General features: G+C 36.8%; 1 protein-coding gene across 2 annotated transcripts in view; it reads right to left on the reverse strand.

Annotated features, from left to right (window-relative positions):
• The window catches only part of ANO4 (anoctamin 4), a gene marked incomplete at both ends in the record, with an annotated part of 438,431 nt that overhangs the window by 16,899 nt on the left and 407,295 nt on the right, over positions 1-14,237 (reverse strand). For both annotated transcript variants that reach the window (XM_080705232.1, XM_080705233.1), the window contains 2 exons: positions 4,628-4,775; positions 6,207-6,359. In XM_080705232.1, the coding sequence (XP_080561358.1) occupies positions 4,628-4,775; positions 6,207-6,359 (301 nt within the window). The remainder of the gene's footprint in view (positions 1-4,627; positions 4,776-6,206; positions 6,360-14,237) is intronic.

A 14,237-nucleotide genomic window follows, 5' to 3' on the forward strand; every position in this document is an offset into this window, starting at 1 on the left:
GAGGAAAGGGGCAACAGGAAGAGGTTGAGCTATAGAAAGGGCCCTATAGTGAAGCAACTAATGTGATCAATCAGAGGGTATGTAATACTGGAGGACCGAGCCTCTTTAAAACGCAGGAGGTACATAAACAAATGTATCAAAGTTAATCACCAAAGAAGCTTGGGATGGAGGGAGGGGGAGGGAATGGGATGGGGGCTGGAGGAGGGCTAATTGGATGATGTGTGCCTGTATATCCTCTCAAGTCTTGTACTCCAATGTGATTGATATATGACTACAATGCACCAATTTAAAAAATAAATTAATAAAAAAAATAAATTTAAAAAAAAGCACTCATTACTTATTATTTTTAATTCTTTCATACACGAAAAAAGGATAGAGCAGCAATCATCACCAATTTTAAGAGAAAAAACAGAACCAGAAGTTGACCTTAGAGTTTATGGACTGCAGATCAAACTCACTACAGAATGTCTTTGAATTAGGCTACCAAATTTGCTTTTGAGGTTTTAGATATGGTGAAACTAATACCCTGGTAACAGAAATCAAAGGTTGAATAAACTAGGGGGAATAAGATCGTGTTTATGCACTTAGAGTTGAATATGCTTTTTAGATGCAGCTTCTCAGGCTAATGAGACAAGGACAAAAGAAAGTAGACTGCTGATTTGCTACAATAAAAATGTCAGATGATGTGAAAAAGGCCTCTGGACAATAAACTTTACGTTTTTAAAACAAGTTTGCGAATGGTGATAGCGTCGACCTCTTTAAGTGATGTGGAGTTTGTACAAATATATTACTGTACATTAAGCAATATATTTGTGGCTAGTTTTGTGAAAATTTAGGCACTGGCTCTAACTTCTTATGACCAAGACTCTAACTCTTGATAATACCACTATTGTATGGGAAAATCAGTTTTTATTTATATTGCTAACCAAAGACATCATTTTCAGGTATATACCTCATGATAACTTTAAGGTTGGCATGTATCCTTAGAGAATGCTTCAAAAACCTTTAGCCCATGTGTTCCTGGTAATAAAGCAATGATTTTATTATATTCACTGGAGGTAAAAATCAAAATTGTGTTTGTTGATTAAAATTTAAATGATTGGCAGAACAATTGTAGAGTATACATTGTTGAGTTTACTTTATAATTTTTGTCTCTAGATGTCTCCTCAGAGTTCTCTGAGCTTCTTCTTAAAGGACTCAAGAAGATACCTCAAAAGAGGAGGTGAACTCATTTTGGAAACAACAGTAGACTGAGGTCCAGGAATTGGCCTAGCTAAGCTAAAACAGAAGCCAAAAGAAACAATAAAACCACTTAAAAAAATGTTCATGTGCCCAAACGCATAGAGAACATAGCCACAAATCATTTTTTAAAAAATTTCAGACCTTGATGAAGAGTGAGAATTTCTTTCCTACCAATACAGTTAAGTCTTGGTGACAGAGCATCCCTAACAGTAGAGGGCTTGGACTTGGACTACACAGGTGTAAAAGATCTGGTCCTTATTCTCAAGTAACAGTATGGTTTGAGTATTTAATGTCCTCCCCCAAACTCACCTGTTGAAAACATGGTCTCTAATCCAGGAAGGTGTAGAGGTGGGGCTTTTGGGCAATGATTGGATCATGAAGGCTTTGAGCTCATCAGCAGATTCATCCATCACATAGAAAGGTAGTTGAATGATTTACTAGGAGGTGGGAACTGGTAGGAATCCATCCCCCTCCTCTCATTTTCTTTCCAACCATGCCACTTAAGTCTTGGTGACAGAGCATCCCTAACAGTAGAGGGCTTGGACTTGGACTGCACAGGGGTAAAAGATCTGGTCCTTATTCTCAAGTAACAGTATGGTTTGGGTATGTAATGTCCCCCCAAAACTCACCTGTTGAAAACATGGTCCCTAATGCAGCAAGGTGTAGAGGTGGGGATTTTAGGCAACGATTGGATCATGAAGGCTTTGAGCTGGTCAGTAGATTCATCCATCAAATGGAAAGGAAGCTGAATGAACTACTAGGAGGTGGGAGTTGGTGGGAATCTCTCTCTCTCTCTCTCTCTCTCTCTCTCTCTCTCTCTCTCTCTCTCTCTCCCTCTCTCTCTCCTTTGCCATGTATTAAAACAATGACCCCAAATAAATAAACCTTCCCTTTCTAAATTGATCCTGTTAGGTATTTAGGTCACAGGGATAAAAACATGACTAAAACAAGTAGTTTACAATCTGATTGGGAACAGCACCTACACAACAGCCAGTAACAACACCAGGCAGACAAGGAGCATATGCACCAAAGGGCGTTGGACGTAGGAGTGAAATTCTCCTTCATGGAGAAGCCAGGAGGCAATGATGTAGCCTGGAGTTTTGGAGAGAGGCAAGGTGATTGGTCTGGATGGAGCATTTTTGCTTAAGTTTTGATTTATTTCTTTTTTAAAAAATTTTTTATTGGTGCACTGTATTCATATATCATAGTGGGATACAAAGAAAACTTTTGTAGAAAGTTTTGATTTATTTCTTTTATTATTATTAATAATTATTAATTATTATTAATTTTTATTTTTTGGTGGTACTGGGGTTCCTGGAAACCCTTCTACCTCTGGACTTCATTCCCAGACCTATTTTTATACTTTCTTAAATTTGAAAACAGGGTCTCTTAAGCCAGCGAGGCTGGCTTCGAACCTCTATGATCCTCCTGTCTCCAACTCCCAAGCGTGGGGATCACAAGTGTGTGTCACCACGCCCAGCTTAAGTTTGATTTAAACTCAATTATGGCATTGCCACAGTTGGATTAAATCATAAGTAGGATTTGACTAAAACTGTACATCCTACCCAGGAAGCCTATGGCTTTCTAAAATTTAAAAAAGCTATAAGTTCAATCATTTCTAAAGCATATCTAAATTGGAAGAAGAAAAGTAATAGAATGACTGCTGGGGCAGAAAATAAGATTCATGAAGAAACATATGTAAATGTAACTATTTGAAAACAAGAAAAACGACCAATGGATTAAAAAGGCATATGTGTACATTGAAAGTGGCAAAGGATGCTTAAGTCAAAGGGAAAGGTTAACAAAGAAAATAAAAGATCCAAAGATCCCAGTAAAACTGAACTAAGGAGGCTATTAAATACATTTTAATCATCCTGACCATTGCCTTAAACAATGTTAGGAGCGCTAGGCCACTGGTTGGCTACTGCAGAGGTCCCAGCCGCACTGACAGCCCGCTGAGCACAGCTCTCCTCTGTGTGGGCTCCCGAGGCACACTTCCTTCTGATTCTGGAGTGAAGCTCACTTCATTTTCCCCCCACTTTTCAGTGTAAAGAGAATAATGCATGTCCCACACAAGAGTTGTTTTTTTGGGGGGGCAAATCAGATACCAAGAACATATAAAAGTGCCTTGAACAAAGGTAAGCCTTTGTAGGCTAAACCAAGCAGCAAATGTTGACGACAGTTGCAATTAGAAAGAAATGCCTGGGTGGTATAATCTAAGCCTTTAAATCCCTTGTAAAATGGGATGGCATGCTTACTTAAAGTTGCTAGGTAATTCATGTTTGAAGGCCACATGGTTTTGTAGTAAAGAACTTCACAGAAGCCTCTTTGAATAGCTGTGCTGTGAGCTTTCTTGCATTTCCCAATCATCCATGCCTTAGTGCAATTACGTAGGATTAATAATGAAATCAGACCCAGGCCAGGTTTGCATAGTTCAATCGGCTTTATTTGGTGGCTTTTCACTCCTCTGTACTGACAATACAACAATGGCTTCAGGGGACAAATTAACTTGGCTGAGACTGGTAAACCAGGAGGCAGGGCTGCTTGCATGAGGCAGCACCCCATGTCAGATGATTTCTAAGGCACCAAGAAAAACTGATACTCCTAAAACACTCCACCCATACCTATGGGCATCTGTATCGCACAACTAGAGTTATTATTATTTTGGCATTACAGATTTTTAAAAATATGTAAAAAAAAAACTAACTTGTCTATTTTTCAAAGTGCAGTATCAAAAGCTAGGTGACCAGTTATAATGTTTCCTAGGCTTTCTTTGACCACATATCTAGTACCCTGACTTCACAAACATAAAATTGTGCCCTGATTTGATTGGAGAAATATAGATGCTACTCAGGACAGTAGCTAGGAAAAAAAAATCCTATTTATTTATTTATTCCACAAATATTTATTGGGTATCTACTGAGTAGTTAGGTACACAGTTCCATATTTTCGATGTATAAATTTGTAGAGTCCACATCTAATGACACAATGTGAACCAGGTAATAAATGTCTTTTTATAAACTCATAACCATGGTATAACTATATGCTAGATCATGCGCAACCTTTTTAATATACACTTAGGATGCTACACATTTCTAAATCCATAGTGGGCAGGGGTCAGAGGGTAGGGAAAATAATTGCTGCTCTTTTGTTGAATTCCATCTAACCTGTCTGACTTGTTGGATCCCCGACCAGTCAGTAGATCCAGGATGTGTTTTCTTTGGCCAAAAGTGTAATTACATAATAATTCTGCCTTCCTCACCACAGGCCTTCTTGCCTGGGCTTGTATGCCACAAATCCCAGTGCAAAGGCTTCTCTCTCAGTGTCCAACACCACACAAAGGCTACATAATGGAGATTTCATAATGGTTTTACAGCAAACTTACTTTTGCCCAGCTTCTCCTTGGCCAGCACAAGGTCCGTACTTATAAGCATACACCAAGCGAGGAATAAAGTCAGATGTTATCGCTATGACGAATGCATTTGTAATGACAGAGAGAATTCCAATGCCTTCAAGAATTCCATACCAAATTCCTATTCAAATAGGAAGCTTAATATTAGTTGCATAGACAACATCCGAGGTGATAAAAATAAAAAAAACACAAAACACTGTTAACTCATTTTCAATAGTCTTTTCATTTTTCCAAATTCTGTCAAATAAAGCTAGGGGTAAGAATTTATGCTTCCAAACATTTTGGCATTGAAGGAGTTCCTGTGGATGGGTCAATGTTCTCATGACTCCATGATTAGGATTATACATACGATAGAGTGTTTGGGTTAATGATTAAGCAGCAAAACACCATTTGATAAGATCGCTGCATATGAGGTTAAACTGGCACCAGACTGGGAGCTCCTTACAGATATAGACAAGGACCCTCCTATTCATCTTTGTAGGCCCAATCCCTGAGCCCTGAGCAGGTGTTCACTGAATGTGAGCTTGTTTCACATGGAGGTTAAAAGGCCAGTGTGAGCGAGTATATCCATATTTGATTTTCTTCCACACACACTGGCTGAGCCCCTGCCAGCTCTGTGCTCATCACTTACACACTCATGAAGAAAAGACAGCCTCTGATTTCAGGCAGCTCCCAAGAGGGCTGCATCTGATTCAACTCGGCATCTCCAGTCGAAGACAGACACTCATTTATTTTTTATTTAATTTTTTTGTTGTTGGTGCTTTGTAGTCGTACATCTTAATGGAGTACAAGATGGTAGATATGTACGTGCACACGTCACCAATTAGCCCTTCCCCATTTCCCAACCAATTCCCTCCCCGCACCCTCCTTCTCATGTTTGGCTTAGTGATGACTGATATGTTTGTTAGTGTACATTGTGTACATTGCTTATGCCTTTTGAAAAACTAGATTGTGCTTCATAGGAACCAGAGAAATATTTAGGAAAATGCTAAACGAAGTTAAGCAAATGGAAGATCTATTTTTAAAAGTAAGTGGTAATAAATCAGTTTTTCAGATTCTAAAGTCTTAAGACAGAGATGACCACACTGAGAATCTAGTTAGGCACAAATTCTTTAGTGCTAGATATTATAAATTTCCAAAAAGGCATCTTTGCTTCTTGTCTAATACTAATTGAAACTAAGGTAATTATTATTTGCAAACAGTAGTTGAATCGTCTTACGTGGAAACCATAAAAACCTAAAGTTGGTGATGTGTGTGTATGTGTGTGTGTGTGCATGTTTGTGTGTGTGTGTGACTGAGGAATAAACAGGCACTCTACCTCTGAGATATAATTCCAGTTCTTTTAAACTTTTTTGTTTTTAAAACAGACTCTTGCTAGGTTGCTGACAGTCCCACTACATTGCTGAGTCTGCCTCATACCTGTGACCCTCCTGTCTTAGCCTCTCAAGTACAGGATTATAGGCAAGTGTCAATATGCCCAGCTAAGTTGGTTACTTTTAAAATTCTATCCACCAGAAGATTAATATTAAAAAAAATTCCAAATCCAACTTACCTATGTCTTTGGCCCTTGAAGCTAATGGTCTCCTCCACTGTGTGACAAATTTATAAGCGTCAAGTCGAATTTCAATTATGTTATTCAGTAAGGCCAGAAGTGGTGCTAGAGGAAAAGCTGCCACAAAGATAGTTGTGAATCCAAACTGAAGAACTAGGGAAGAAAACGAGAAAGCACACCTGTTTTCAAAAGGATAATAATCTGAATATGTCATTGTCTTAAATCATATTTTTCCTGATACATAAGCCCAGGAGACATCTCTTGCAGAAAGACAGCTAGGACACTGGACAAAGAGGCACTTCCTGTGCCTGGGAGAAACAGCATCCTGGGACCAATAAGTACACTTAGGGCCCAGATGTTGTCCTCTAAATACCATTCTCTAGAAGCCAAGGGTGGTGACACACACTTATAATCCCAGCATTTGGGAGGCCGAGACAGAAGAATCAAGGTTCGTAGACAGCCTCAGCTACTTAGTGAGGCCCTTTGTAACTCAGTGAGACCCTGTTTCAAAATAAAGAATAAAAAAATAGAACTGGGGTGTAGCTCGGAGGTAGAATGCCCCCGGGTTCCATCCCCAGTACATAATAAATAAATAAATAAATAAATAAATAAATAAATAAATACCATTCTCTAGTAGAAGGAACTAGGGTTCCTTGGTAGAAACTTCCCATGTTGTGGTAGAAAAATACAACTTGAGCCTGGATTATCTTGTGATTACCAGAAAGTAAGAAATTATTCAAGAAATGATGGGGACACATTAATAGGATGCAGGACAAATTTGAAGGTACACTACTTCAGTGTCCAAAGCTGGAATGATTTGTGAAACTAAGTAAATAATGTTAGCATTGGATTATAGCCCAAAGACCAAATAAGTTCACACTGATAGAAATATTGATACAAGTATAAGTAGATAAAAATAAATAGTAAATAAATGGGAGGTGAGGGGTGGCTCTTCCTCATGATAGAATTATATATAGTTCATCAACAGAAAGAATGATGAAACCAGACATTTACAATTAGTTAAATATCACAGTAATATTGCGGCAATAAACAACAAGGAATGCTAAAATTAGAAGGGGAAGAATATTGAAGAAAATAGGATATTTCAAAATTCAGAGCATCTTCTCACATGATATTTAATGATTACAAAAAAGCAAATGGTATCTTTACATTGGAGCAACCTAGTAGATATCACCTTGCCTAAGTGATCACAGGAATGTCACATAACCTTGATATGGTGTACCATTCCTTCCATGGATATGGTGTACCTTTCCTTCCATGTCCACACAGGGCTCTCAATAATTTGACTCCCATGCAAATATCCAAGTGTTATGTCCAAATGTAACCCAAGAACAAAAGTCTCCAAACAATTCTTTACTCAGCCACCTAGACTTCTGGTTTTGTAGGGATACATCACATACCTAGTGTTTTGTTGATACTTGGATCAAATTCTATTCTTCCTGCAAAGGTAAGCTCAAATGTGCCCTCTTCTGGAACCTTTGGATAGCATTGCCTCTTTAACCCCACAACTCTATTTACCACTATCGAATAAACTTTGTTTTGATTTTATGGCTCTTTGTCCCCCTATTCACTGGGCTTAATGAAGGTAGAAATAATGACTTCTTTGTTTTTATTTTCTACATACTCACTACAATTGTTTTGTGCATGGAAGGGACTTGTCAGATACCAAATAATACTGGTTCAGTGACTGACATGTAATTACAATGAAGAAAGGCCAGGAAAGCAAAGAAAACCTATTAGATAGAAAGGAAGCTAGCAGAGATAACTCTTACAACTACTAAGAATGCTAGATGTTATAGACAAAAAATGAGACTCATTAAAGAGCAGTCCTTTTAGGTTAAGTTTCTAATAAAGATAACTACAAGATTAAAAGGAAGATGAAAATATGTTTAGCTTATTGAGGGGTTTTGTTCATAGATTTAACTATCTAGTTAAATATTATGTCCTACCATTAAACCAAACAATTGCTTTCACATAGCATGGGTGTGACCTACATGATATTGGTCTGAAAGTGATTAACTGTGTTGTCTGGCAGCTACTGCTTCTTTTACTGGGGTCCAGGGAAGAGGTTTATTGTAGCATAGAGGTAGATAGATTTTTAAAAATTAGCTGGGCATGGTAGTGCACACTTGTAATCCTAGTTCTTGGGAGGCTGAGATGGAAGGATTGCAAGTTCGCAGCCTCAGCAACTTGTGGCACCCTTAAGTGAGAACGTAGTGAGAATCTGCTTCAAAATAAAGAGTAAAAAATAGGGCTTGATGGTTTAGCTCAGAGGTAGAATACCCCTGGGTTCAATTCTTAGTTCTAAAGAAAAAATTTATCTGGAAAAACTTTTAAATAGTGAAAAGCACAGTGAATTAGTTATTAAACTTCCATATACCCAGGAAAGAGTTAGCATTAAGTATTAGGAACATTTTCCCATACCTATTTCATATCTTTTTAGAAATAAATGAAGTTTATGGATAAAACTGAAGTGCCCTTTAATTCTGCTCTTGAGTGCTTTCTTCTCTTTTCACAGGGGCAACCACTAATGTGAATTTTGCATGCATCCTTCTTGTTCACTTATTTATACTTTTCACATGCATATACATACATAGGTTTGCATCAATAAATTATATAAAAGGCATATGCCATGTAATCAAGTAATAATTTTTTTGTGTGTACAAGGGTTACATAACACCACTCTTGGTATACATTTTGCCTTTTTCATTGCACATAATGCATTTTGATCTTATCTTTATAAGTCAAGTTCAATGCCCCTGGGTTCAAGCCCCAGCACCACAGGGAAAAAAAAAAAGAAAAGAAAAGAAGGATAAGAGTAGATATTAATTAAATAGAGGCAAATCTATAATGGAAAAAAAGTAACAAAGCCCAAAGCTGATCTTTTGAAAAGACTTCTAACCAGTTTGTTAAAGAGAAAAAGAAATTGCCCAAACTATAAAATTACAAGCAAAAAGTGGCATTACTGTAGGCCTTATGTACTCTGAAGTTAAGGGGATATCACAAGTAATTTTGTCTCTAAATTTTCAAATTTAAAAACAAGTTTCTTGACAATTTAGTAGATAAGTTTCTTGAAAAACACAATTAAAATCAAGCTTTTCAAAATAGAGACTAGAGGATAAAGAAAATTGGAGTAATTCTGTATCTATTAAAAATATATAATTGAAAATCTTTCCATGAAGAAAATTTCAGGCCTTGATGACTTTGCTGGTAAAGAAGAAATAATCATAGCTGTACACAAACTATTTAAGAGAATAGAAAAATGTGGGGAAGATTACCCAAATCATTTTTTTGGTGATACCGGGGATGGAACCCAGGGGCATTCTACCTCTGAGCTATACCCCAGCCCTATTTTTTTATTCTTTATTTTGAAATAGGGTCTCACTGAGTTGCAAAGGGCTTCATTATGTAGCTGAGGCTGTTTGTGAACCGTGATCCTCCTGTATTAGCCTCCCAAATGCTGGGATTACAAGCATGTGCTACCACACCTGGCTACCCAAACCATTTTTAAAGACCATCATAAAATGACCAAAATATTAAAAAATACTACAAGAAAAACTACAGCATAATCTTTTATGAATTTATATACAAATATCATAAGAAAAATATTAGCAAGTTGAATTTGGCAATTAAAGAAAAAATAACGCCTCATGACCAAGTTGGTATTTTTTTCCAGGTTGAATAGGTTTGTTTAAAAACTTTAGTGGACTTCCGGGAAGATGGCGACCAAGAAAAGCGGGGCTTAAGAGCCCCGCTAACAACAAATCTCCATTACCACAAAATCAGCACCTTTCATAGCCAGAAAACACCATCACCAGAGAAACAAAAAAATCACCAGGCTCCTGAGAGAAAGCGGACTGAGAACAGAGCTCAGAGCCACAGAGGAGATACACGGGCCTCACGCCCGAGGACGCGGCAGCAGTGCCATACTGCCGGCGGCAGCGGCGACTTCACCAGACGGCTACAGCAAGCCGAGGTGAGCCGCTGCGGAACAGCCAGGCGGGATTTCTCGCTGCAGGTAAAATCTAAAGCTCCCAGTGGCTGAGCTCAGCACACGCTGCAGGGATTCAGAGTGGAAATCAAAACCAAGAAGAAATACGCAAGCCTCAAGGCCGAGGGCATAGCAGCGGCGCCATATTGCCACCGGCGGCAGCAGCAGAGGATACACCGAATCCAGTACAGCTACATCTGCGTACTCAAGAACAGTGAGTCAAATTGCGGACACAGAGGAGAAATCCCAGTACTGTACTCCCTGGGACTTGACCCAGTGGGGGAGGGGCGGTGGCAGAGATATCACACCATAGGAGAACGTGCACCCCCCACAGTCTAAAGAAGCCTCTATCGACTCTCTGGGTCGGAGACTCTGTGATACAACCCAGTAAAGGAGTAGTGGGGTCTGAGATACTATTGACTCGAGATCCAGAACACCTTAAGTGAAGTCATAGTGACCCAAGGGAAGAACCCAGAGAAGGCACAAACTTCAAAAATCATGGGAAAGAGGAATAATACTGGATCAATGAATGCCCACAACCCCACAACATAAGAACCCGATAAAACAGAAAATCAGAGCTTTCTAGAAGATCAAATCAGGAAAATAACTGTAGAAATAATAGAGGTCCTTCAAAAAACACTCAGAGAGAGCCAAAAGGAGATGAAGGATGCAATTAATGAAGTAAAGGCCTCAATTCAAAGCACAAACAACCGATTAGAACACATGGAGAACAGAATCTCGCTCTTAGAAGATGATCATTCCAAAAATGAACGCATAGTTTCTAATCTAGGAAAAAATATCCGACAGCAGGAACCTGACATTGAAGAAATATGGTCCCATTTTAAGAGAGCTAACCTAAGAATAATTGGAATAGAGGAGGGAAAAGAAAGTGAAACCAAAGGGATCAACAATCTCTTCAAGGAAGTAATAGCAGAAAATTTTCCAAACATAGAGCAAGAGGTTGATACACAGGTCCAGGAAACTTATAGAACTCCCTTTAGACAGGATCGGAGAAGAGGATCCCCACGCCACATAATTGTCAAAATGACCAATGTGGAAGCCAAGCAGAGAATCTTAAAGGCAACAAAAACAAAGGGCCAAGCGACACTCAGAGGCAAACCAATTAGAATCACTCCAGACTTCCCAAACCAAGTCATGAGAGCCAGAAGGGCTTGGAGTAACATATTCCAAACTCTGAAAGAAAACAACTTCCAGCCAAAAATTTCCTACCCAGCAAAACTTTCTATCAAATTAGATGGAGAAATAAGAAGCTTCCATGACAAACAGAAACTGAAGGAATTTATGTCTTCAAAATCAGCACTAGAGAAAATACTCAAAGAGATTAACTACAAAGAAGAAATAGGTAACACACACCAGAACCAGAGAAACAAGAGTTTCCATCCAACAGACAACTAAGATTGGTTATCTGTGGAGATTCATTACTTATGTTAGTCTTTTACCTATCTCTAAATGGTATTGTTTGCTTGTATTGTTGCTAATTTTTAGGATTTCTAGTTGGAATATTAATATACCTTCAGATATAGCATTTGGAAATATTTTATCCCATTCTATTAGTAACTGTTAACTCTGTTTACATTGTCTTTGGATATACAATATTTTTTTTATTTTTTAGGGAGTTTGTATACGCTTCTGTTGCCTATGCCATTGAAATCATAACCAAGAAATCACTGCCAATTTCAGTGTTGTGAGGTTTAATGACCCAGATTTTCTCCTAAAAGTTTATAGTCTTAAGATTTATTTTTAGGTCTTTTATCTATTTTGAGTTAATATTTGTATATGGGATTAGGTAAGGGTCCAACTTTATTCTTTTCCATGTAATTATTATGTTTCAACAATATTTAGTTAAAAGATTATTATTTCCACCACCAAATGTTCGTGGAAACCTTGTCAAAAATAACTTGACAATATAGGGAAGAATTTAGCTCTAGGCTTTTATTTAACTCTAATGGTTTATATATCTGCCTTTAGAATAGTACTACACTGTTTCAATTATTGTAGCTTTATATGGTTTGAAATCAGAAAATATATATCTTCTAGCTTTGTTCTTAGATCGTTTTGGGTATCTAAAGTCCATATTCCATATTAGGATAGATTTTTTTTCTGAAAAATAAATATATAAATATATGATAGTTTCATCTAAACAAAATAGAAAAAAATATTCTCTGGTAAGAAAGAAATTAAAAAGAAATATTGAAATGTTATCTTTAAGTCATCAAAAGCTTGGTATCAGACAAATGAAACTGTTATGTGAGATTATCATTTTTAATTTTGGATAAATTGCTATAATACTAGATGTCAACCACTAAGCCAAGCATGGGAGGGAGGGATGGGGAGAAAATGGGGTGGGGATCGGGTGGGGGCTGACTGGGCGATGTGTGCATGTATGTCTACAAAAGTTTGTATCCCACTATGATGTATGAATACAGTGCACCAATAAAAAATTAAAAAAAAATAAAATAAAAATAAACCTCAAAATTAAATTCTCAACTGCAAAGAAATGTCATATAAAAAAACTTTAGTAATAAAAATAACCAATGAAATTTATCACATAAGGGAGAAAGGCCATATGTTCATTTCAATAGATTTAGAAAAATGATTTGCTAGAATTTAATAGCTACTAATAATAGAAACTTTCAGCAATATAGGGATATAAGAAAAACTTAACCTAACCAAAGATAAGTACAAAAAATACAGCTACCATTAGCCTTAATGGTAACATATTGGACACTTTCCATTTATTTCAGAACAAGGTTACCTAATATTACCAATTTTACTTAGTCTTAGTGTAACTAGGCAAGCACAATAAAAAGTACTATTATTAAAAAGGAAAACAAAAACTTCTCATTATTCATAAATGATATGAATATACATAAAGTCTAATATAGATACATATATATTAGACTTTACCATATATATGTATATATACACATAAATATATTAGGCTTTAGCATATATATTTGTATATATATACACATGTATATATTAGACTTTAGTCGATTTGTGTCATACAAGTCAACACAAACCAATGATAATTTTATACACTAGTAACAGAACATAAAATTAATCTGAAGTATCTCAGTGGTAGAGTATGTTCTTAGCATACTCAAGGCTCTGGGTTCAATTCCCAGCACCCAAAGCAAGACAAAAACACCCTCCAACCATTAAAAACATAATTTTCAGTTATACTAAATTCATAAAACTTTTAGGAATAATTCTAACCTAAGTTACACAAAATGAGAGAAAAGTAGAAAGACAAATAAATGCAGGGATGCACCATATTCATGGATTAAAAGGTATCTCAATTTTCCTCAAATTATTCTTGGGGCTCAATTCAGTTTTAGCTAATATCTTAAGATAATTTTGTAGAAATTGGAGAACTTATTTTAAAATTTCTATGGAGCCAATTTTGAAGAAGAGCAAAGTTAAAACTTCTGTTACTTTTTTCTATTATAGATTTACCTCTATTTCATTAATGTCTACTTTTATTCTTATTTTCTTTTTTTTGAGGAATTAGAGGGGGTCTCTGTGTTGGGGAGAGAAAGGGGAGAAAGTTGAGGAATAGCTGGGAATGGAAATGCAAAAATATCACATGACCTAAAGGAAAGATAGTAGTGAATAGCAAAGCCAATCTCTCCCTGATTCATAATTTTGCTTCAAGTGTACATTTAAAAAGTACTGTACATAAATAAAAATAAATTTCTACTATCAGTAGCAACACGGGAGAATGATAAAAACATGATACTAAATGAAAGCAACCGGTTAAAAGGGCACATAGTCTACAATTCCATTCATATGGAAACCAAAAAAGAAACACTAATTTATGGCGTTTGAAGTGTTCAGAGAGGGTGTTATGAATGAGAGAGCTGACAAAGGCAACTTTTTGAGATTTGTAATATTCTGTCACTTAATCTAGTTCACAAGATGGCAAACTTTTTATTAATAAGGAGATAAATATTTATACATTTCAGGCTTTAATGTCTCTGTCACAACTACTCAAC

The sequence above is a fragment of the Muscardinus avellanarius genome (genome assembly GCF_963383645.1).
Source record: "Muscardinus avellanarius genome assembly, chromosome: 11".
Classification (NCBI taxonomy): Eukaryota; Metazoa; Chordata; class Mammalia; order Rodentia; family Gliridae; genus Muscardinus; species Muscardinus avellanarius.